The sequence below is a fragment of the Eleutherodactylus coqui genome, chromosome 1, assembly GCF_035609145.1.
Source record: "Eleutherodactylus coqui strain aEleCoq1 chromosome 1, aEleCoq1.hap1, whole genome shotgun sequence".
NCBI classification, from domain to species: domain Eukaryota; kingdom Metazoa; phylum Chordata; class Amphibia; order Anura; family Eleutherodactylidae; genus Eleutherodactylus; species Eleutherodactylus coqui.
In genome coordinates this window covers 469718465-469744058 of record NC_089837.1, presented here as the reverse complement: position 1 = coordinate 469744058, position 25594 = coordinate 469718465, and the positions used below count along the sequence as shown (strand labels likewise).

The 25594-nt window shown below is 44.6% G+C and overlaps 1 protein-coding gene across 1 annotated transcript; it reads right to left on the bottom strand.

Annotated features, from left to right (window-relative positions):
* Positions 1–5655: 5655 nt before the first annotated feature.
* METTL1 (methyltransferase 1, tRNA methylguanosine) lies at positions 5656–15231 on the bottom strand. Its single transcript, XM_066584392.1, has 6 exons — positions 15033–15231; positions 13327–13493; positions 10114–10298; positions 8722–8835; positions 8106–8207; positions 5656–6470 (listed from the first exon to the last, which is right to left on the bottom strand). Exons 1-6 carry the CDS (start codon positions 15158–15160, stop codon positions 6336–6338), a joined length of 831 nt encoding a protein of 276 aa, XP_066440489.1. The 5' UTR covers positions 15161–15231; the 3' UTR covers positions 5656–6335.
* Between the last annotated feature and the right edge of the window lie 10363 nt (positions 15232–25594).

Genomic DNA, 25594 nt, shown 5'->3' with positions numbered 1-25594 from the left:
CAATGGGTTCTATTTTCTGCATATTGTATGTGCAAAATTTTCACGTGCAAATACATCCTTGTGACACAGATCTTAGGGTTATTAGCACATTCGATAAGTTATAATATTGGACAGATGACAGCGATAAGTACAGGCTATACAGGGATTGTTTGTGGTCTGGTATCAGATGCGTAGGCCTAAATAGGAGCTGCAGGTTTGGCAAACTTGCTTAAATTTTGTATTTTAGATACATTGGAACAATAAAATGAAAAAGCATCGAACATTGAAACATTTTGTTAAACCAGTGGTTACAATTATATAAAGCGAAAACAAATACAAAAACCAAGGTCTCACGCATATGACTGTTGTAGACCAGTGTTGTATGGATCGTTAAATGAGTTTTCCACGAAAATACTATTGATGACATCAAGTTGACTGGCCGTGGTCTGCCGCTATAGTCCCGGACGATCACCTGACCGGGCGCCCATTGAGACGGTACATACTGGGGTTGGAGCGGAAGCTGCTGCTCCAACCCATGTATTGTCCAGCGCTTGTTTCCCCAAAAATAAAACAGTGTCTTATATTAATTTTTGTTCAAAAAGGTTTAACTTTTTTTTACATGTATAGCCTGGACACTATTTAAATTGACTTTTTAAATTAACTGTTAGCAGGGCTTAATTTTGGAGTAGGGCTTATATTTCAAGCATCCTCAAAAAGCCTGAAAAATCATTTTGCATCCTCAAAAATTCTGGAAAATCATGCTATGTCTTATTTTCAGGGAAACAGGGTACATGCGCCAGCCACTACACAGGAGTCAGAGTGAGTGAGACTTGTTCTTTTTTTCCCTCTATCGGTAAACCGAATGACCAGTCCCCCCCAAAATGAAAAGCTAAAAGGTACAGTGAAGGGTGCGAAATAATAACTTTGTATTTAATAACACATATACATTGAAAGACAAACCACTCACCAGGACGATAACCTCACATGACCTGTGGGCATAGTCCGCCTCAACTACACCCCCTGCTGTACTGAATGCAAAATAACCTAGGTTTTCAATTCAATATATTCAACCTTGACGGGTATAAACAGGATATTGCTCAGTATCTTGCATTTCTAAGTTCATCAGTTTTCACAATAATGTTCAGAATAGGAAAACAAATGGGTACAAACCCAAATAGGTAATTTAAGAGTTAAGGTAGCCAAATACCTCTGATAACTCTCAGACAGCTATTCATCCAGATCCCCCCATATACAGCTGAGCAAGCATTTCCATTGGGAGCAGTAAGTCACCTCCCCCCCATATCTGCCGTCCATGGATAGTCAAGACATCCCAATACATATAAGAAAAACATCTGCTGAAATAGGTTCGTCTATCTTTCTTCTAACGTACATTGCCACCTTAAGGCCATCTTTAGACAGTGGAAATCACAATGGAAATTCCACAGCATTTACAGTAGCAGGCATGTGAAGATTATTTCTGAAATCTCCTTCATGTGCGGCAGAATTCAACCCTTAAAACACAGAAGATTGACAGCAGGAGACGGGAAAAAAAAACACCACCCCCATGGTTGATTTAGTCCACCCTTATATTACAATCATTGCAAAAAAAAAAGTACCTAGTTGTTGTTGGAATGAAATGAAACTTTCTGCATGTGATTATAACTTAGAATATCAGATGTACCGCCTCTGGCTTGGATACAAGATGTGATACAGGCGGGCATGGAGGCTCTAGTACTGTTGTACCGCCTCTAGCTTGGATTCAAGATGTGATATGGGCAGGCATGGAGGCTATAATACCCTGTTGTACAGCCTCTAGCTTAGCTACAAGAAGTGATACGGGCGGGCATTGAGGCTCTAGTACTGTTGTACCGCCTCTAGCTTGGATTCAAGATGTGATATGGGCAGGCATGGAGGCTCTAGTACCCTGTTGTACAGCCTCTAGCTTAGCTACAAGAAGTGATACGGGCGGGCATTGAGGCTCTAGTACTGTTGTACCGCCTCTAGCTTGGATACAAGATGCAATATAGGCGGGCATTGAGGCTGTAGTACTGTTGTACTGCCTCTAGCTTGGATACAAGATGCGATATGGGCGGGCATTGAGGCTCTAGTACCCTGTTGTAGCGCCTCTAGCTTGGATACAAGATGCGATACAGGCAGGCATGGAGGTTCTAGTACCTTGTTGGACCACCTCTGGCTTGGATCCAAGATGTGATATGGGCGGGCATGGAGGTTCTAGTACCCTGTTGGGCTGCCTCTAGCTTGGATACAAGATGTAATATGGGCGGGCATGGAGACTTTAGTACCCTGTTGGGCCGTCTGTAGTTTGGATACAAGATATGATACAGGCAGGCATGGAGGCTCTAGTACCCTGTTGGGCCAGCTTTACCTTGCATACAAGAGATTTCGTGCTCGGGAATGTGCGGTTTCCAGACAGATGCGAAGCGTTTGTGGTAAAAACACCTTGCATCACTTCAGGAAAGAAGCAATCCTCCGGAGTGGCTGAAAAACGCGCCAGAGGATTGGCAAGTGCTTTTCATTGCTTTCAATGGGAAACCTCAAAACACATGCCACGCGATGCTATTGCCAACCCCATTAAAAACAATGGGCGATTCGTTTCAAGGAAACGCCCCAAAATACGACAAGTACAGTATATGACTGCATTCAAAAGAAAGGGGTTCATATTCGTATATCGCACAAATCTTAGCGCGATTTTCTGAGCCGTGCAAAAGCGGCCTTAAAGTTTGCGTCACGTTTTCCCCTCCACGTTATACAAATAAAGTCTTTCCTTAGGATCTTCCCCCATCTTTTAAGCCTGTGTTTGGACTCGTTTTATCCATGTCTTTCTGTAGGTGAGGTCTCTAAAACTGAACACAATATTCCAGATGTGGTCTCCCCAGAGCTCTATGCTGCAGGATCACAATCTCCCTCTTTCTAGTGGTTATACCTCAGACTGATCAGCCGAGCATCCTACTTGCCTTCTTTGCTGCCAGCTGCACTGTGGACTTTTTTTTTTAAGACTGTCAGAAATCAGAATCCCTAAATCCTTCTCTTCTGAAGTCCTAAATAACAGAGAACAGCTAATATGATACTCCGACACAAGAGTTGTTCACAAAGCTATTATTTACATTATACACTGTCTGTCATTGTTACAAGGCTTGTATAAAGAGTCCAACATTGATTTGCAGGAATGCTACCTTCCAATAGGTGGCGCTGCAGTGGTATTGTTCCATCTCCCTTATTTGTAGTGAAGCTAAATACTTTTCAATGTAAAGATTTTTCACATTGTGCTATTAAATCCAGCACAGATTCCACCCATTCAGAAAACTGCATGGGGACGGAAATGTATGATAGAGATGAATATGCGAGATGCGGACCTCTTTGGTTTCCTTCACATATTTTCCATCCCTGTCAGTCTTTTACAGAGAAAACACTGTCCTTGCAGTTTGCTGACAGCATGGAAAAAGAAAAGCATCCTGACTGCAGAGAGACAAGGTCATCCTCCATCAGGCTGTAGTATTAATCTGATTTTAAGTGAAATTTAAGTGAACTTCTCTAACCCTTTACAACCACTATATATGTACACACACACACAAATAAAATAGAGCACCTAGAAGGAGTTGTTTCAATCAAATAAAGCAAAATGTGTGCGATTCTAACATTGATATAAGTGATTACAATATCAGAGCAAAAGGAGAATTTGTTGGAGGAAAATGAACACTTCATGGAGGCTCTAGTACCCTGTTGTACCGCCTCTAGCTTGGATGCCACGTGATACGGGCGCCCATGGAGGCTCTAGTACCCTGTTGTACCGCCTCTAGCTTGGATACAAGATGTGATACGGGCGCCCATGGAGGCTCTAGTACCCTGTTGTACTGCCTCTAGCTTGGATGCCACATGTGATACGGGCGGCCATGGGGGCTCTAGTACCCTGTTGTACCGCCTCCAGCTTGAATTCAAGATGCAATACAGGCAGGTAGGCATGGAGGCTCAAGTACCCTGTCGTACCACCTCTAGCTTGGATGCCACGTGATACGGACGCCCATGGAGGCTCTAGTACCCTGTTGTACCGCCTCTAGCTTGGATGCCACATGTGATACGGGCGGCCATGGAGGCTCTAGTACCGTTGTACCGCCTCCAGCTTGAATGCAAGATACGATACAGGCAGGTAGGCATGGAGGCTCAAGTACCCTGTTGTACCACCTCTAGCTTGGATACAAGATGTGATACAGACGGGCATGGAGGCTCTAGTACCCTGTTGTACTGCCTCTAGCTTGGATACAAGATGTGATATGGGCAGCATGGAGGCTCTAGTACCCTACTGTACTACCTGTAGCTTGGATACAAGATGCGATACAGGCAGACACGGAGGTTCTAGTACCATGTTGTACCACCTCTAGCTTGGAACAAGATGTGATACAGATGGGTATGGAGGCTCTAGTACCTTGTTTTACAACCTCTAGCTTGGATACAAGATGTGATATAGGCGGCATGGAGGTTCTAGTACAGTTATACCGGCTGTAGCTTGAATTCAAGAGGATATGGGTGGGCATGGAGGCTCTAGTACCCTGTGATACCGCCTCTAGCTTGGATACAAGATGTGATATAGATGGGCATGAGGCTCTAGTACCCTGTTGGACCACCTATAGCCTGAATGTAAGATGGACATGGAGGCATACAGGTTCTGTATGGTATCCTGCAGTATATTGGTCCACATTTTCTGTAGGCGAGCCTGTAGATCGTGTAAATTCCTAGGCTGTCGAACTTAGTGTCCCAGATGGTCTCATACATGTTCTGTTGGTGATAAATCTGGCGACCAGGCAGCCACAGAAGTGTGACAATGTTGTGGAAGCATTCCTGTGACACCTGTGCTGCGTGTGGCCAAGTATTATTCTACTGGAAAATGCCTCTTGGATTGAGGGTCTCACCTGTAGGTCTCCAGATATGAACACAGCCATTGTCAGGGCCCAAACTAAACCTGGATTCGTCGCTGAAGAGAACCCGGCTCCACTCCGTAGCAGTCTAGTTTCGTTATCCACGACACCAATGCAAATGGAGGCAATGGTTTGCGAGTGTCAAAGGCAGTATACACAGTGGGCGCCATGAGACCTTTAGCCAAGCGCCTGGTAATCGTTCCAACAAGCACACAGGTGCCACCTATCTCTGGATGGTGGACAACTAAAAAGAGGTGGAGCTACTCCTGCTTGTCAGACAATCCTCTCTTACTGGTGGTCTGTGGAGGGCGTCTCGAGCCCGATCGCCTGTGTGCATGCGCTCATGCATCCAACGGTCCAGAAACTTCCTAACAGTCTGGTCAGAACAGCCTAGGTGGTTGGCAATTAGTCGATACAACTATCCAGCTTCTTGCATTCCTCATAATGTGTCTCCTCTGAAACACTTTGGGAGGCATGTCTAGTGGTCAACAAGCTCTACACAAGTGGGCGGAGAAATAAAAAGAAGAGGTCCACTACACACAAGTAGCCTCCGAGAGCTTTTTTATAAGCTTTTTAGGGCCTCAAGTGGCAAGGCTGTTCATCTAATCACACAACTCTAAGCCTGAGATGTAACCGCATGAAGAGTTTTGCAGCTAACTGACAACTTCTTTCAAGTACTTGATACTTTATGACACATTCTATGACACATTCCTACATCACACAATTAGACTTACTGATAACAAAGTTAACATTTTACAATTGGTTTATTAAAAGAATAAGAAAACAGTATTTACTACATTGATTTATAGTTAGTCAACAGCAGTAGTTATACCTGCCATACAAAGTCTATTCTTCAGGTGGTAAAAGTAGCGGCATACAACCGCTATGCCATTCTGCATAATTATATCACCAATTGTAGCACCGGATGTGACTGCTCATTAATAAGGAATGGTGTTAATGGCTAATAAGATATCTAACATCCAAATACAACTTTAAGAAGAAAGGAAAAAGAAAAAAAAAAAGTTCATTGCATTTTTACAAACTTTAACTGCAGTACCAGCAAAAAACAATAGTAAATCCATGGATTAAAATAAAAATCTGTGTGCAAGTTCTCTGGGGAAAATGCCATGATGGGCAGCTAGCAAAATCTATAGAATGTTACATTTCCCTTTGCCCAAAACAGCAAACCAGTCACTGCAAAATCCTTAGACTAGCGTCCCGTCCAAGCTGCGAGTCATTGTGGGATAGCAGCATGTAGCGGGGCTCCTGGTATCACCAACGTAAAAATATACAGTTATGGGGCAAACGCATCACGCTCCGTCTTCACAAAAAAATCCTTGGTAGTTTTGTCGGCAGCACATATGCAGCGCAACTCCTGATCATTCTCGGTTTTCTTCGGAAGAATGAAGTGTTCTCACACCACGGCTAGGAATCGGGACTTCTGAAAGTGCTGTTCTCCACACGGCAAAATACAGCCAGGAAGTTTTGGCCTTTGTTTCGCTGAACCTTCTTTCCTTCTTCCGTAGATGTGCCCAGTTTCTCGATGATGATGTCATCAGCCTGCAAACATGACATAAGAAGAGAAATCCTTTTAATTCGACGTAGATCTCTGAGGGCTTGTTTTTCGCAGGACAAGTTGTATTTTTCAATGGTACAGTCTAATCTACCATGTAATATACTGAAAAAACATAAAAAATTTTTAGTGGAGTGAAATGGAAAAAAAAAAAAAAAGAACTTGTCATTTTTGAGTGTGTCATTTCTATGGTGTCCACACTAACAAAAACATAACATGATAACTATATTCTACGGGTCAGTACCATTGCTACGATACCAACACAAAAAATAGTTTTTTTTTTGCTGTACTACTTTATTTTTTTTTTCTAAAGATATTCAATTCTTGTTAAATTATTTTCTGCAGCCTTCTGACAGCCATAGCTTTTTAATTTTTCCATTGACATAGTTGTGGAGGAGCTCATTTTTTGCGGGATGTCCTGTAATTTCTGTTCGTATATTTGAAATCTGTAGGACAGTTTTGATCGTTTTTTATTATGTTTTTTTCTTGGAGACGGGGTGACCAAAAAAAGTGCAATTCGGGTGTTTTTTTTCTGACGTTCATCGTGCGGTGTAAATAATGCGTTACTTTGATAGATTAGACTTTTACAGACGCTACGATACCACATATGTATTTTTTTTTAAATGTCTTATTTCTGATTCTTTTATTATAAATATGACAATAGTAAACTTATTTTTACTTAACTTTTTTAGCTCCCAGAGGGGACAACAACTAGCGATGCTTTGATCGCTTCTACAGTATGATGTAATGCCATAGCATTATATCAAGCCATGCCACAGGCATGGCTTGATAGGTACTCTGCAATGCCAGCTCTGGGGCCTTTCAGAAGGCCCCCTGGTTGCAATGAAAACCACACTGCAACCCACGATCTCATCGCAGGGGGCCGTATGGGACCCCCAACCATAGGTCGGGGCATTTAATTGCTGCTGTCAGAATTGCTGGTGGCATTTAAAGGGTTAACAGCTTTGATGAACGGTGTGGCTTAACGGAGCTGTTACAGGCGGGTGTGGGCTGTAAGAAACAGAAAGCACCCGCATTGTACAGAACAGAATCCACTAGCGATTCACCTGTTTTGCAGTAGTAATAATGCTTAGTGTTGCACTACCGTTGACCCATTTAGATTGTGGCTTTAAAAGGGCCAGACAACATCCCTTCAATAGGGCTGACCGTAGTAAAGTAAACTGTAGTACTTACCTGTCCGTTGGGATCCAGCACTGCAGCCCCATTGTGGTTCTGGCATTTGCTATGAGAGCTGATGTCATCAGAAGTCAGGTGACCCAAGTTCCTGAACTCCTGACATCATGGCGAGTTCTGATGCCAGGAGAACGAGTGGCGACACTGCAGTCTCTGATTGGTTGCAGCCGTCACCTGACTTCCCGTATTATCAGTTGTCACAATGGACCACATCAGAGCTGCAGCGTTTGATCCCTACAGTTGCAGTGGGGCAAGTGCAGCTTTATTCTATTACTACAGTGAGCTCTACTGAAGGGATTTAAAGGATTATTACCACTCTGCTAAGAGAAGCTAACAACGAGTTTTACAAGATAAAAGTAGCAGGAAAAAGACTTGTAGGTTTTATCGATAGAAGTGCATCATAGAGCTGAAATCACAGGACGTCTTACCAGTTGTTCTTTTGTAACCCTCTCAAAAAGAGGATGTTCTGTGAAGTGCGTCACCATCCAGTAGTGAACTTCTTCCACATCTGTAATGGTGTATACCAGCCCCTGCAACACACCCCAAAGCAGGACAACTTTAGGACTCGTGACAGATTCACAGCGTCACGTAAAGCACATCCCTTATTTCACCTGAGCAAGTGCTATGACGTCTGGTTACGGGATGCAGCAATGTCTGTAGCAAGCACTAACGTAACCACATAACCACATCAGAGTCATATCGGGTGCAGGAAATCCCCAAATGTTGTACAATCATATCCCCAAAACCACCTTTTAAGTCTATTGTATTCATCTCAGATTCATTGAAATGAAGGCTTTTAAGGGAAAGAGAAGTACTTGCATAAATAGAAAGCAATTGGGCGGGCGACATTTACCATACGCAAAAACTGCAACCTCATGCCTCAGTCAGCATACAATTGTGGAGGAAACTCCCCGCAGAACTGATTTAGGATGAGGGGGATCTCAGTTATCAGAATGACAGAGTAACACAGGAAAATCAGACAGATGTTAAGTAGAACACAAGTGACAAAATCTTAAGTCCCCTTGTCCTATGTGTATGACGTACCCCAACCCGTAGCACATAAGCATATTCTGCCAGAAGAGTGGAGCTGATGATCCTCCATTTATGTTTCGTCTTCTTAAAGTGAGGGTCCGGAAACAGGAAGAACATTTTACTAAGCTGGAAGAAAGAAAAAAAAAAGATGTATAAACATTTGAAATGTCAAAGAGGTCTAAAAATCAAGGGGTATTCCTACTTGAAGTTTATGGGACTTTTACGGCATATCCACAGGATATGCTATAAACGTTTGATAGATCCAGGGTCCTAACTCGGCGACCTCCATTTATCTCGAGATCAGAGTCCCAGAACACACGACCCAGCTGTATGCAGTGGCCAGAGATGCTCGGGAGTTGCAGAAACAGCCATGCTGTCCATCTTACGCTGTTTCTTTAATTCCCATGGAAGCGAATGGGAACTACAAAAATAAACAGTTGTTCCCACAGCTCCCTAGTTACGGAAACAGTGCAACTCTCCGTGCTACGCCGTTTCTTTAACTTCCATTCACTTTGATGGGAATTATGGAAATAGTGTAACCCAACCCACTAGGCAGTTTTTGTATTCTTAGCCGTAGCATCCAGGAGTATTCCAATCTCAGCCATGATGCGCCAAAATGAAAGAAAACCCTTTAAAAAGGGGTTGCACCAAAACTAACTTTTCTTACTACTTTCTTTCACCTGTAAGCCCCCACTGATCCCAAGTACAGAAGTCCCATTTCCCAGTCTTCCCTCATTGCATTCTTCCTGCCAAGTGAGGAGGCGATTGAATGGAGCAATGGTCATGCATGCGCGGATCTGCCCTATTCATTTTCAATGGGGCTCTCAGAGATAGAGTACAAACACTAAACCATTTCTGTCAGACCCACTGGAATGAACAGAGCACGCATGGCCAGTGTTCCATTCAATGTGACGTCACAGCACATGTAAGCGGCATCCCTGTAGCAACAGAAGAGGGGACACGGGACTCCCATTCTCAGGATTGGGGAGTGTCTCAGTAGTGCGGTCCCCACTGATCTGATATCACACTTCCCATGTATAGGTAATACAAGTTAATTCACAATTCTGTTGGCTGCATTGGAAACACCCCACAACCTTGTCTTCAGACACATCCCTAACAGCTTAATTGATCTAAACTGTGGTGGGAAAATTTATTCTACATCAGATTACAAAATATTGCATTGTGTAACGACTCTACTTCTCAGACTGCAGACATTGAGTCAGCAAGATATGCCAGGAGATCTCACGTCTGAGTAGTGATTGCAGCTCTGGACTATGACACCATGTAACACAAGATCAGTAAAACATAAGTAATGCAATTCACGTACTTGGTATTTTAGGGAGATTAGTTGCATCAAACCAAAGAGGTTTCCATCACATAAAGAGGCTGTGACATAGCAGCTACCTGTGCTTTCCGGAAGAAGTTGGGCAGGTATTTCATAGCGTTACTCCTAATGCAGGCGATATTCTGGTACTGGCCAGCATGGCATGCTCTTAAAGACTTGATCCTGTCTTGTACATAGTCTGATACTTTGACACGTATCTCCAGTCCAAGCATGAGTGTATTTGGAAATAATGGGGACAACTCAACTGCAAACCAAGTATAGAGATACAAACCCAACGTTTATTGATGTACATATAATACATAACAAATAGGCTGAGGCCTTGTTCACATGGAGAAATGGGTGCACGGATTCCATGCCAAAGCCTTCCTGCTTTCCACATCAGGCCAAACCTAAAACCTACATGTGGAAACCAAAATTTTAAAATGCAGATTCACAGCGGAGATCCAGGGGTCCATCTGAGGCTTCTACCTTGGGTTCCATAGTGGATTGTCTCTAAGGCAAAATCCACTGTGTGAACAAGGCCTTACATCAGATAGAAGGTATACCACTTACAGTTATAAAACTGCCAAGTCAGGCTAGTATGACAAAATATTCAACTACCGTGGGTCTGGAAAGTCTTCAGACCCTTTCACTTTTATTTTACATTTTGCTACGTCGTGACCTTCTGCTAATTATAAAAAAAATAAAAATTTCCCCCCATCATTCTGCACTCAACCCCCTATGATGACAAGGTAAAAGCAGATTGTTAGAAATCTTTGTAAAATTTTTGATAAGTGAAAAACTCACATTTTGCAATGACATCAGTATTCAGGCTCTTTGGTATGACACTTGAAATTGAGCTCTGAGGGTCGTCCATTTCTCTTGATCATCTTTGAGATGTTTCTACACCTCGACTGGAGCCCCCATTTGGTTAATGCAGTTTATTGGACAATTTTAAAAGACCCCCCCTCATCTATATAAGGTCTCACAGCGGGAAGAACTGCCTGTAGAGCTCAGAGACAGGATGGTATGGAGGCACAGATGAGGAGAAGGCTACAAAAAAGATAATTTCTGCTGCACTGAAAGTTTCCAAGAGCACAGTGGCCTCCATAATTCTTAAATGGAACATGTTTGGAACAACCAGGACTCTTCCTAGAGCTGGCCAGGCATCAAACTTGGTAATCAGAGGAGAAGCGCCTGGGTAAAAGAGGTGACCAAGAACTAAATGGTGACTCGGGCTGAGCTCCAACATTCCTGTGTGCAGAAGATCAGCCATCACTGCAGCCTCCACCAATCTGGGCTTTATGGCAGAGCGGTCAGAAAGAAGCCTCTCCTCGGTGAAAGACACATGAAAGCCACCTGGAATTTGCCAAAGAGCAACTAAAGGACTCTCAAACTGAGAGAAACAAGATTCTCTGGTCTGACAATATTGAACTTTTTGGTCTCAATTCTATGTGTTATGTCTGGAGGGTACCAGGGACTGCTCATCACCTGTCCAATACCATCTCTACAGTGAAGCATGGTGATGGCAGCATCATGCTGTCGGGATGTTCTTCAGCAGCTGGAACAGGAAGACTGGTCAGGGCTGATGAAAATCTGAATAGAGCAAAGTACAGAGATATTCCTAATGATACCTGATCCAGAGTGCAAGGGACCTCGGGCTGGGCAGAAGGTTCACTTTCCAACAATGACCTGAAGCACACAGCCAAGACAACACAGGTGTAGCTTACGGACAACTCTGTGAATGTCCTGGAGTGGCCCAACCAGAGCCCTGACATGAACCCAATCAAACTACTCTGGAGAGACCTGAAAATGTCTGTCCACAGACGGCCCTCAACCAACCTTACAGAGCTTGAGAGGATCTGCAGAGAAGAATGGCAGAAAATCCAGGTGTGCAAACCTTGTGGCATCATACCCAAGAAGATTGGAGGCTGTAATTGCTTCCAAAGGTGCTTTAACTAAGTGCTGAGTACAGGGTCTGAATACTTATGTCAATGCCAAATTGTAATTTAAAAAAAAAAAACAAAAAAACACTAACAAGATTTCTAACATTTTGTTGTCACTTTGTCATTATGGGGTATTGGATGCAGAATGACAGGCAAAGAAAGTTACATTTTTTTTATTTTTTTAAGTTTTCACAAGGCCAAAACATTAAATATGCCCTAAAATCCATGCAGATTTGTGCTGCTTCAAGTGAATGAGGTTTACTATTTACTATAGTTTCTCACATGTGGCCTTACAAGAAAGAAAAAATAAAATAAAAGGTTTGCGGCTCCAGCCTCCTTTTTCTTAAAAAGTTAGTTTCCAGATGCTATGAGAAACTTCACCCCACTGACCACATGTAAAACTGCAATACAAAAAACCCGCCAGTCTACCAGATTTAAATATCCCCTAATGTTACTGTAGCTATTTTTCATCATAATTTGCGCTGAACTTTGGATACAACATGCAACAACCTGATGGGAAACGGTTTGTTTGTAACTACATAGCAAGAGCTTGTAGAAGACCCTTTACTCCTTCAACACTATACAGCCAGAGTGCCCAACACCTTGACATTATCCTTGTAAGACATTGCTAAGAGGACCTGGACCACCAACTGTGAGCGAAGACCTATCCCCCCAAGGGCACGTCCACAGGTAGCAGAGATGCTGTGGCTTTTAGTGCCCTTTTACGCTGGATGACTGTCAGATAACTCTATGCCCCACAGCCATCCCAGTGATGACCACTGCTCTGCTATCAAACAAGAGCAATCATCGCTCAGCGAAAGGAGGCGGAGCCGGCCGGAGACCATTCCAGCCCTCCTGCCTCCATTCACAGTAAACAGGCAGTCATTCAAAGATGAACAGGCCGATCACCGATTTTTATGTTGCCATTATATGAATGACAAACGAATTATGGCTCGCCAGCATATCAATTTCTGCTGCGGAATTTCACCAAGGATGTCAATGATGTCACAGCTGATCACCTATTGTGAATGGTGGATCCTGTGTGGTCTCTCACTGTAATCCTGCCTGTGATGTTAGTGATATAACTGCTGCAAGGCCTTCTCTACAGAACTGGAAGTGACGGACTAGTATGAGACTCTGCGGTCAGTGTGAAAAATACAGGATTATTATTAAAAAAAAATGTATTATATAAAAATTGTGACCGAAAATTAAAAAATAAAAACACCTAAAATTTTTTACAAAATATGTTTAACACAAAAATGTGACTTAGATGAGCCATATTCTGATGACATATTTCCTTTAAGCAATTCATCTAATGGTATATAAAAAGCTATTTTCAAACTGTACCCAGCAAGCCTCCATATCCACAGCCAATGTCTGCAAATTCCACTTGATACTCCGACTTCTTCACCTCCGTTAAGTCCTTAATGTCGTCATGAGAACTATCCAATGATAAAGGCTTGAAATATTCTGGATAATATTGCGCCCAATCCATTTCCTCTGGTCTAGTGGGACTAAAAAAATAGCAAAAAAAAGAATAAGTTTGAGAGATGATAAAAAGGAGGGTGGAGGTTCCTACTCAGGACCCCCATTATATGCACTAGAACGGATGAAATCGTACACTAAAAAAAAACAAAAAACAGGGACTCCCATTTAAAAAAAATCTATTAGTTTCCCACCTAAACGGGATAACCGCCCTGAAAAGTATGCCTGGGTCCTGGGCTTTAGGCTTCTCTCACACGAGCGTATGCTCACTGCATATTACATGCGCACAGATATTAGAAAAAAAAAACCCACAACTTTCTGACAGTGAGGGTGATGAATGAGTGGAACAGGTTACCATGAGAGGTGATGAGTTCTCCTTCAATGGAAGTGTTCAAACAGAGGCTGGACAGACATCTGTCTGGAATAATTTAGTAAATCCTGCACTGAGCAGGGGGTTGGACCCGATGATCCTGGAGGTCCCTTATAACTCTACCATGCTAGGATTCACTTTTTGCGCATGTAATATGTGACACCAATCTCCCATAGACTTTAATTGCGCCTCTCACGCCTCGCAAAAATACGCACACAAAAAAAATAATCATAGACTGTTCTATGTTGGCACGTATTACGTGCGCATATACGCCAAGATAGGGTATGGGAATTGGCAGCATGCAGAAAGTATGTGTCATTGCGTACCTGCTGCGTGGTCGCTCGCAGCTAATTAGGCCTGCGGCAGAGAGGCCTTAAACCCGCTTCACTGTAAATATACGGCACATGTGAAAAGCTCCTGTCATCTACCAAGAGCAGGTCAGGTGCGCGGCTGTCAGACAGCCAAGTACCCCGAGGAGAAGACAGAAGTAGTTTATAACCTCTTTTGTCCTCTCCTTTCCAGCCCACACAGCGCTTGTTGATCACTATTTAGTAAATAGAAGCAGTAAGGCCAATCTCTCTATTGGATCCGGTGATCACATGATCGGAGGTACTCCCCAGCAAGGCAGACCCCTGCTAATTCTCAGCAGATCTGCCAGTGACTAAAGCCCCATTTACACGCAAAGACTATCGCTTAAAATTCGGTCAATCTATGGGCTTTGTGCGATAATCGTTGCGTTTAAAGGCTTCCATCTTTTACTCTTCGTGAAAAAAAAACGCATTTTGCCAATTTCGCGTATAAAAAAGAAATCGCAGCATGCCGCGATGGACCCATCATAATGATAGGTTCATCGCAGAAAATCGCGATGACATAATGCTCCTCGCAATGCCCATGGACAGCTGGCCCTAAGGCCTATACATTAAAAAAAAAAAGATTTTTTGGTAGACCCTTAACTAAAGTAGTTGAAAAAAAAATTGTGTCAAAGGAAAAAAAAGGGTATTAAAAGCTAAAACAAGGATAAAATAATTTGTTTTTAATACATTTTGTTGGCCAGGAAAAAGAAGTAAGGACTATAAAAGCAATATTTGCATATAAATCGGTAAACAGTATCTAGCCCATCAGGGCTGAAACATTGGTCATTCAGGGGTTAAAGGAGTGTGTAGTGCAAGTAATAGGCGTCTTTCTGCCGTGCACTTACTACTGGAAGGTGTGATCAGCCATGGGGTTGGAGTGGGCTCTCTGCCGGTAGTAGCGCTTCTGAGGCAGCGCCACGGTCCTCCCCGGCTCTGTGGCCGGTGTACATGGCTGCACCTCGGTCTCGGACATTGCGCTGAATTGTCAGCCTACAGCACAGCGGCAACGTGCTGCCCGCACTCACTGCCCTGCCCGGCGCAGCGGTGACGTCATGCTAACCACGTGACCAGAAGAGCGAAGCCCTTCCTTCTAGTGAGGCCATCTTTGAAGCTGGCAGCAGACAGCAGTAATGATGGAGTACTCCGCAGACGGGACACATGGCAACAGTGATGTAGCCTATAATAAGAACAAGTGCTAAATTAGCATAACAGAATCTCCAGGGCAATAGACCACAACATGTTTATGGGAAATATAACACATTTTAAGGTTTTGACATTGAGATTCAGTTCACACGAAGTGTATTTGTTGTGAAATTGCAGAATCTTTACTGAAATTCCTCAACAAGGTACAGAATTATGCGGCAATGATGCACTAAATCCACTTAACCCCTTAATTTTGGCCATGAGGACACCGATTTTTTTTTTTACAGATTATTATCTCCACTTTTCAAAAGCCATAACTTTTTTTACTTTTCCGTCAGCACATTTTTTTCTGCGGGTCGGTACGATTACGATATTACCAAAAATATCATAATTTTGTTAGGTTTTTCCATTTTTGCACAATAGAAAGAAAACAACAGTATTTAAAGTATTATTTTAACATTGTTGCTTTCAAAGTCCCATGACTTTTTTATTTTTTTGTGGTTGGAGCTCTGTGAGGGCTTGATTTTTCGTAACGTCCTGTAGTTGTTAGTTGTACCATTTTGGGGCACATACGGCTTTTTTGTTCACTTTTAGGCAGCCTGCACACGGGCGGATTCGCATTGCAAAATCCGCAGCGGGATTCCGCCTCCGGATTCTGCAGCAAATCCAGCCCATAGCATGCTATGACAATACGCAATTTCCCTTTCCAAAAGCGGAAATTGATTGCTCACGGCAGAAAATTCGCAGCATGTTGCGATTTTATGCGGGCTGCGTATAGACGGCTTCCATTGAAGTCAATGGAAACTCTGTCCCGCCCCATTCTGCAATCATCATTGCAGAATGGTAGCGGGAGCTGCGTCATCGCCATAGCGACAGCGCAGCGTCATCTCTACTGCGCATGTGCGCCGACACGACAGCTAACACATCCACTGCAGCAGAGAGAAGATGCCAGACAGGTATGCTGGGATCGCCTGCAAGGCACTGGGTCAAACTGCGCTGCGTAAATGCCACGGAAATCTCGCAGAGGGACCGCACGGAAATACCATGAGTTTTCCGCAGCTGAAATGCAGCTTCAAGACTCGCGCTGTTCGGCACGGGTTTTGAAGAGGATTCGCCACCTGCATTTCGCTGCAGCCATGCTTCCCCATAGAGAGGAGAGATGGCCACAGCGGAGACGGCGCTATAATTGACATGCCGCAGCTTTAATTTTCGCGGCGGCGTGTCAGTTTCAGCACGGCTCGGCCACAACAGCTTCTCTACATCACGTGGATGAGATTTTTGCAAATCTCGTCCACTTTGCTCCTTTATCCCGGGATAAAAATTGCAGGCAGAATTTCCGTGCAGAAAGTCTGAACGGAAATTCTGGGCAATTCCTCTCCGTGAGAACCCAGCGTTAGGGCTCTTGCACGCTTGTGTTTTTCTTGCGCTTTTTTTTCACGCAATATCACTGCGAATGTCAGCCCTATTGAAACCAATGTGAGGACATCACGATCCCCTGTCGCAGCAGCTGCAGCACGAGATTCCTTCAGTGATCTTTTCCCTTTGAAAACATTGCAGAACACCGCTATCTCCTGCCGAGGCTGTGACAGTCTCGGCTGAGATGAAGGGAACCCCCGCAGGGATGCAAGGTTGTTTTCAAATGAAGAAACCTCGCATCCAGGGATTTCCACATGTTTTCTATGGGGCCGGAATGTGAGAAGCTGGATGGTCGTATAGATGAACTGCCACCACCTGGGCCATTCTGACCTCCTGGGAGGTGTTGGGACCAGTGGATGTGTGAGGGCATATAAGGAGACCGGGCTCAGGACACCCCTGACAGACCACGAGTAGAGAGGATTGTATGATCTGATCCAAAGAACACAAGCAACTCCAACAGTTTCTTTCTCCACCATCCAGAGACAGGTGGCACCATCATTACAGGCCCCTGTGTCTGTCGGAACCCTTTACAGGCACTTCGCTGAAGGACATTTGTTCTCACGGCGCCCATCACATGTACTGCCTTTGAGATCCACCCACGATTCATTCTGTTTATAGTGATGTCGTAAACAACGAAACCGTACTGCTACGGAGTTGAGCCGGGTTATTTTCAGTGACGAATACAGTTAGGCTGGGTTCACACGGACCCAAAATCCCACAGAAGTCTCGAGGAACGAACGCACGGAAATACCGCAAGGTTTTTGTGGAGAAATCCAGCTTCAAAACCCGCGGGCTTTCACTGCAGGTTTTGGAGCAACTTCGCCAGCTGCATTCCACTGCAGCCATCTCTCCCCATAGAGAGAAGAGAGGCCACCGCAGAAATGAGGAAAGAATTGACATGCCACGTCTTTGAATTCCGCATGGCATGTCAATTTCAGCGCAGCTTAGCCGCAACAGATCGGCTACAGAGTGTGTACGAGATTTTTGCAAATCTCATCCACTTTGCTAGCTAATTCCGGGATTAAGGTTGCAGGCGGAATTTCTGCACGGAAATTCCGCGGCAATTATGCCCCACGTGAACCCAGCTGTCATGCCTGTGCGGCAGACGAGCACCACGCTCAGCACGGATGCAGGGTGACGTTCACACTTACTGCAGTTGTTAACACTATGAACTGTAGAACAGTGCGAGCCACACCAGCAATATGTAAGCTAGTATTTAAAGCCAATGCAGCACAAAAGTACCACAATCAGCACACTGCTGGAAATAGTAGAACACCACACTATGCTGATCAGTAGCACCACTCCAGCGAGAAAGAAGCCTGACCCTAACCTAGAAGGGAGGTGAAGGGTCCCTGCCTAAAAGCAGAGTCATCGCCTCGATAAAGGCGGCCCCACTGTCTTTTTCCTGGGCCCTGATTGTCCCTATAGGAGCCACTGGAAAGATGAACCGACATAGTAAAGCAATACAAAAATGAAAACAGACATACAACTGAATAGCAAACCACAGCACTTATCTGGATAAGTAGCAATACACCCAGCACAAATCATCAGCATGCATCAATGCAGCATAGAGACAGCAATCCACAGTCTCTGCACATGGTGCATTAACCGTTGTCCTGCATAACAAGGTGACAGATCTTGGCCTGCGTCAAGGCCACTATGCCACAACGCTGTTGCGACCAACAAGCTGCAACACCAGCCTTATAGTTCAGGCACTGACGATGGCCGTGTTCATGTCTAAGGTGAGTGCCTCAATCCTGCGTTTGCTATGGAGCAGCACACTGCCCACACTGCTGGTGTTATGGTCTGGGGGCCATCGCATACAACAGTCGGTCACCCCTAGTACTGGTAAGGGGGCAACAACAGCTCAGCAATATGTTCAGGACATTCTGCAGCCACATGTGTTCCTCTCATGGCGGCTTCTAAGACACATTATCCAGCAGGATAATGCTCAGCCATACACATAAGCATGTCACAGGAAGCCTCCACAACATTGTCACACTTCTGTGGCTGCCCAGTTGCTAGATTTATCACCAATAGAACATGTATGGGACCGTCTGGGATGCCAACTTTGACAGCCTACGAGTTTGCACAATCTAGAGGCTCAGTTACAGCAAATGTGGACCAATATGCCACAGGATATCATATGGAACCTGTGTGCCTCCATGCCCACCCATATCACATCTTGTATATAAGCTAGAGGCGGTACAACAGGGTACCAGAGCCTTCATGCCCATCGATATCACATCTTGTATCCAAGCTAGAGGCGGTACAACAGGGTACTAGAGCCTCCATGCCCATCTGTATCACATCTTGTATCAAAGCTAGAGACCACCCAACAGGGTCCTGGAGCCTCCATGCCCATCTGTATCATTAATAATAATCTTTATTTGTATAGCACAACGCTTTCAAGCACAGGGGAACACGGGCAAATACAACAGATTCGGTGTGATATACAATCAGTTTGAAACAAAGGGGTGGGGGGTGATACAGGAGGTATGTGCGTTCCAGAGGATCGGTGCTGCTCTGGTGAAGTCCTGGAGGCGAGCATGTGTGGTTTGTATTAGAGGGATGTTAAGTCTGAGTGTGTTAGCAGATCGGAGTATATGGGCTGGGTGGTGTACGGACAGGAGGGTAGCAATGTACGGTGGTGCGGCACCATGGAGAGCTTTGTAGGTGAGGGTGAGGATTTTGTGCTGCAGTGCATGGGCGGCCAATGCAGTGACTGGTATAGTGCAGAGGCATCTGAGAAATGACTGGATAGAAAAATGAGTCTAGTTGCCGCATTTAGTATGGATTGGAGTGGAGCGAGTCTGGTGCGGGGGAGGCCGATGAATAGCGAGTTGCAGTAGTCGAGTTGGGAGTGCATGAGGGTGACAATGAGTGTCTTTAGCGTGTCCGTGGTTAGGAACGGACAGATTTTAGCAAAATTCCTGAGGTGCAGGTGGCATGTTCGGGCCAGAGATTGGATGCGGGAGATAAAAGAGAGGTTAGAGTCCAGTCTGACCCAAGGCAGCGGGCGTGCTGTCTGGGGGTTATGGTAGTGCCAGATACTGATATGGAAATGTTGGGTGGAGGTCGGCTGGTTGAGGGCGGAAAGACAAGGAGGTCAGTTTTTGAGAGGAAGGACATGGTGTTAGAAACATCAGACAGACAGTCGGTGATGTTTTGGAGGAAGGGTGCAGAGATGTCACGGGAAGAGATGTATAGCTGGATGTCATCAGCGTAGAGATGGTATTGGAGGCCGAATTTGCTGATGGTTTGTCCAATTGGGGCTGTGTAGATAGAGAAGAGGAAGGGACCAAAGTCCGAGCCCTGGGGGACCCTGACAGTGAGAGGAAGTGGAGAGGAGGTAGAGCCAGCAAAGGAGACGCAGAGAGGTAGGAGGAGAACCAGGAGAGAGCAATTTCCTTTTGGCCGATAGAGTGAAGCATAGTGCGAAGGAGGTCAGCTCTATGAAAGCACACATTAACTTTTTCGCAAAAAAAAAAATCTGTGCGGAAATTACATATGCTGCAGAATTTAAATGCACAACATATCAAATGTTTGCTGTGGATTTCACACTTTACAATATAAATAGTGAACTATGAGGTAAATCTTACTAAATTCCACTACACAAAATCCGTTTAAGTGCTCCTTTACATGAGCGTATGTGTATATACGCTCACAAGAGCATGGCGTGCTTGCGCTGTGAATGAAGTGCTAACACGTGCTTTCACAGATGATATACGGTTGCAATGTCTTCTGTAAAACATCTGTATTACGGATCTGTATTATTAAAGTGTTACAATACACTCGTCTAAAACTGGCCTTACACTGATTTAGGCCGAATGCACACAGGCGTATTTGCGCACACAATACACAGAAAATAGAATCCAGAAATTTCAATGGGTCTATGCACAATTCAGTCTGGGGTCCCTCCCGCTGTTCCCCAGCGCTGCTACAGACTTCTGTGTAGTCCTCAACGCTGAAGGAGCATCTCTTGCTAGTAACGGGCCTTGAATACCCCGCCTCCAGCAAGCGAGTGCTCTGATTGGTTTACGAGCGCTTCCTCAGCCAATCATAGCTGTCCCTCAACGAACCAATCACAGCCATTCATTGAATGACATCATTGAATGGCTGTGATTAGTTCATCGAGCGCCGGATCTGATTGGCTGAGGAAGCGCTCGTGAACCAATGAGAGCATTAGTTTGCTGGAGGCGGGGTATTCAAGGCCCGTTACCAGCAAGAGATGCTCCTTCAACGTTGAGGACTACGCAGAAAGCCTGCCACAGCGCCGGAGGCCAGTACGAGGGACCCAGACACCTCCTGCTAGGAGAGTATTGCTTTTTTTTCATGTAGTGTAGCATGGTTTATCGGGGTAGGGCTTATTTTTAGGGAACACGGTAGTGGTCTGTAAGCTCTAAAAATGCTGTGTTGCTAGGAACGTTGCCCAGTAAGTGATGTGTTCACAGTGTCTACCGAGGACCAGCGCCAAGTGATTAATGAGTAATAGCTCTAGTAAACTTATTCTGAATTCAGGATTCCCTGGACTGCTTTTCACAAACAAGTTACATGCCAGCTACAACCTTCTCAAAAACACTGGGGGTGGTTTCACACAGGTTTTTTCTCCGTAGGGCCTCTTTCACACGGGCATCAGCGATATCACTGTGAGAAAATCGCAACAATATCGCATGTGTGTTCTGTGCAATTGAATGGCTGTGATTGGTTCATCGAGCGATGGTTCTGATTGGCTGAGCTGCGGTGCTCAAGAACCAATCAGAGCCAGTGCTTCCTGGAGTTTTTGAACCTCCAATCCAGGCTGTTGTAAAGGTGATGTATTGTGTTTTGTTTTGCTTTTTCATGTAGCTAGGGTTTATTTTAGGGCTTTTAATGTAGGACTTCCTACTGTAAAAGTTGCATCACACTACACGAAATCCACGTTTTTGTGCAATGTGATGCAACAGAAAGGAAAGCTCCATAGGAAAACTTGGGCTACAAAACATCACAAATCACGGGAATATTTTGCAACCTGCATTTTTTTCTCGCAATTTAGCAGCCTACAAAACTTTGTTAATGTGAAGGAACCCATAGGAGAGCATGGGCTTCACATACATGCGATTTGTAGCACTGTTGCTTCATGAGAAAGTCACATGATTTTGTTGCTCGTGTGAAATCGGCCTAAAAAGTCAGTTTTTGGTGTCGTTTTTTCAGCCAAAGCCACAAGCGGATTCAATGTAAGTAGGATTTATACCTCTTCATCCTGCTGGATCCACTACCCACTTTGGCTCAAAAACTGCAGCGGCATTTGTGCAAAAAGACTGCTTAAACCAGCCTAAGGCCTCCTTCCCACGAACGGATTTCCGCCGCGTAATTCGCGGCGAAAATCCGCTGCGTTGCCCGCAGCTATTAGGTTCTATTGAACCTAATAGCACAATGCTCACGATGCGTAATTCCAGCGCGGAATTACGCACCGCGATTTCTCCCGTCCTCACCCGCAGCATGCTCTATTTTCTGCGGGTGAGGACGGGCTGTACGCACTGACGGCTTCCATTGCAGTCAATGGAAGCCGTCCGTTCACGCTATCTCCCGCTGTAACCAGCGGGAGATAGCGTGAAAAAACGCTTTCCCGCCCACCGCCGCGCGTCATCTGACGCCAAATGACGCGGCCGGCCGCGTCACGTGACACGGCCGGCCGCGTCACGTGACACGCTCGGTGACGCGGCGGTGGTGGGCGGTGACGGGCGGTGACGCGGCGGTGGTGGGCGGGGAAGCGATTTCACGCTATCTCCCGCAGGTGAGTATAGGGGCTCTGGGGGGCGCCGTGACGGGCTTCACTGCGTAATATTACGCGGCGGACCCCGTCACGCTCGTGGGAAGGAGGCCTAAGTGGCATAAGATATTTAACCCTTTCCAATCCAATTTTGGATTCAGGGTTTCCTAAAAGGCTTTCTCTTTTTGCTGTTATACAACGGTGCCATCTGCTGGCTAAAGCCAGTGTGTGTGTGTGTGTGTGTGTGTGTGTGTGTGTGTGTGTCAAAGAGGCCCCGACAGCGGAGTGGCTGGCAGTAGACGGTAAGAATACCCTGTCGGACATCTTCTGACATTGGAGCTGCACAAGCTTCAATCAGAATGTAGGAAGACAGCAGACAGTGGATTGAAAAGGGGTTAAAGGGCCACTCCGGTGATTTTTTTTTGTTTTCATTCATTATGTAGCTATCCTCCCAGTATATAAGTGCTAGGGCTCCTTCACATGGGTGTATGCGTTTTTAGGCATACACATGTATTCGTGCTATGTACGAGGTTTTTTTTAGATTTGTATAAGCGTTTTTTACAGTACTTTTTCACCCGATGGTCATGTTCATTTGCGTGCGGTAGACAAACACGTCCTGATTTACATGGCTATTTAACCTAGTGCATTCCAGGTCTGCTCTTTTTCATGGAATTGCGCATCCTGTTGATTGACTTCTATGGAGACCTTTGGTACGGAAATGGTACGTTTTGTGGGCACAATTTGCAATGGAATCCTTTAACTTGATTGCCCATTTCAATGAATGCTTGTGTGGTTTTAGGCATGCGGCCAAAAAGTACAGTAAAACATACACATGCGCATGCAAATAGGCAAGTCCACAAATCCACGGTGTAAATGCATTTACGCTCATGTAACATCGACCTTACATTAGTCAGTTATTTCTGTCTGAAACTCTCAGTTTCTTTTTCTGCAGATGGTCATGTGACCTCAATTCTGAACAGTTCAGATCTGCTTGGGGTTACGGATTCATAGTCTAGTCAAATTCTCAGTGTTTGTGATGCCGTTACATGAACCTACCACAGAAAGTGCTTAGAGTGGGCCACAGGCACTCCTAATACACAGTTAGGGCTCCCACCCACTAGCGTTTTTTTACTGCGAAATTCGCAGCGTTTTTTTTTTTCTGCAGGGGTCTTTCGGCTATGGGAGTTGTAAAGCTAAAATCGCGATTTCGCGGTAAATCACGATTTTGCGCGATCGCGATTTTAGCTTTACAAGTCCCATAGACCCCCTGTAGAAAAAAAAAACGTGCGAATTTCGCAGTGAAAAAAAACGCTAGTGGGTGGGAGCCCTTACTGATCATGATCACACAGTTGTAATAGATGAGATCACAGCTCATCCCAGTGACTGTACACTTATGGTCTGTAGCTTATTTAGGTGAATATAGAATGTAATTACAATTAAACTGTCCCCTCAGCAGGTAAGAATAGTATAGCTGATGCAGCATAGGATTGATGTGAAACTGAAAGTAAAAGATCTCACTCTCAAGACAATGCCTGATAAGTATCAGACCAGGGGAAGTGGCTGGAATACACAGAGGGGACCTGTGACAGACAATGAAGTGAGGGGGCAGGCATGGGAAAATGTGTTTTCGCTGGAGTGATCCTTTAAAGTTGAACTCTAAATACAGTATATTTTCACTTCACATATTTGTGGTGTGTGCGGGAGCCGTAATGGATCATAATACATTTATAATGAACCTATATAGGTTCAAGTTTCTATTTCTTATCGGGTAGTCTGATGTAGCAAAACACCTAACGAAAGCTTGACAGAAAAGGTCCATAAGGCCAGTCAGTGTGAACTCAGCTTTAACAGGGTTTTCTAGTGAAATACTATTGGGACCCCAACCTATCAGTTGTGCGGGTGCATGCTGTCAGCGCCACAATAAGACAGAAGTCAGAGAGGATGCCTCCGCACCGACCTCTGTGTATTGGCCGGCCTTTGTAACAACAGGCATGGCTCTCGTTGAAATCAAATACACAGAGGTCGGCGCGGTCATCTTCTTACATGCGCGCAGCTGCTATTGATTGTGGTGTGTAAAGGTTTAAACTGCCAGGATTAGAGGTTTCTCCTCTCATGGTGGTTAGAGCAGGATCATGGCTGTCAGTACTCATTGAAGCCACCATCTTAAAAAGATGTTTATGCAGGTTTAAAAGCCATTAGTGATGTCACTAAAAAGGAGTATTGGCCGTCATGCAGTAACTTCAAAAGCAGCCACTCACCAGTCACCCCAGGCATTTTTTACGGACAAATTGGAAATCCATAATGCATGATAGAGATTATAAGTGAAATATCTATAGGTTAAGGCCCATTTACACGCAACGATTATTGCTCAAAATTCGTTTAAACAATCGCAGATGAGCGATAATTGTTGTGTGTAAACGCAGCATCGTTCACTCTTCGGCTGAACGATGATTTTAAGGTGAGCTTAAAATCTATCGTTCAGCCAGAGAGTAGATAACAGGGACCGCACGCTGTGTTCTGCACAGGAGTCAGAGATAACATTGTATTCTGCTGACAGCCCCTGCAAGAACAATGGAGCTCAGTGCAGAGCTCAGACCACATGCTGTGCTCCGCAGGCCCTTTTACATGCAAATGAAGCTGATGAAGTGTTAATGAACATTAGTGTCCATTAACACTTTATTCAAAATGATCACTAAACCTGTCAATCTTCCAATCGTATGAAAGATTGACTTTGCGTGTAAATGGGCATTTAGATACTGATAGGAGCTCATTACCAGCATTTACTGTGAGCTGTAAAATGGTGATAGTTACAGTAATAACCACTGGCTCAAGTACTACGAGCCTCAAAAATCAGTATTTTTCATGGATGCTGGAAGAAAATGCCCCATTTTTGCTGACTGTCTAGGAATTTCTGGGCAGTTGGCAACCCTGATCCTTCCACATACCCAGTGGAGCAGAGAGAAGCAAGACTGACTGTGTGTGACCGCCTTGGAATATTTAGTGTATAAGTATTAAAAAAAGTTTATAATTATGGCCTCGATTTAACTATAAACAATATTTTTCATGGAACAACCACTTTAACTGTTACTAGCAGAC

Bases quoted from the DNA above. Each gene is read 5' to 3' on its own strand.
- METTL1 (XM_066584392.1), bottom strand. From the start codon at position 15,160: ATGTCCGAGACCGAGGTGCAGCCATGTACACCGGCCACAGAGCCGGGG. The intron at 13,494-15,032 runs GTAAGTGCACGG...CTATTTTTTTAG, and splicing joins GCTGATCACACCTTCCAGTA to TCCCACTAGACCAGAGGAAA. The intron at 6,471-8,105 runs GTAAGACGTCCT...TCATGTTTGCAG, and splicing joins GGGTTACAAAAGAACAACTG to GCTGATGACATCATCATCGA.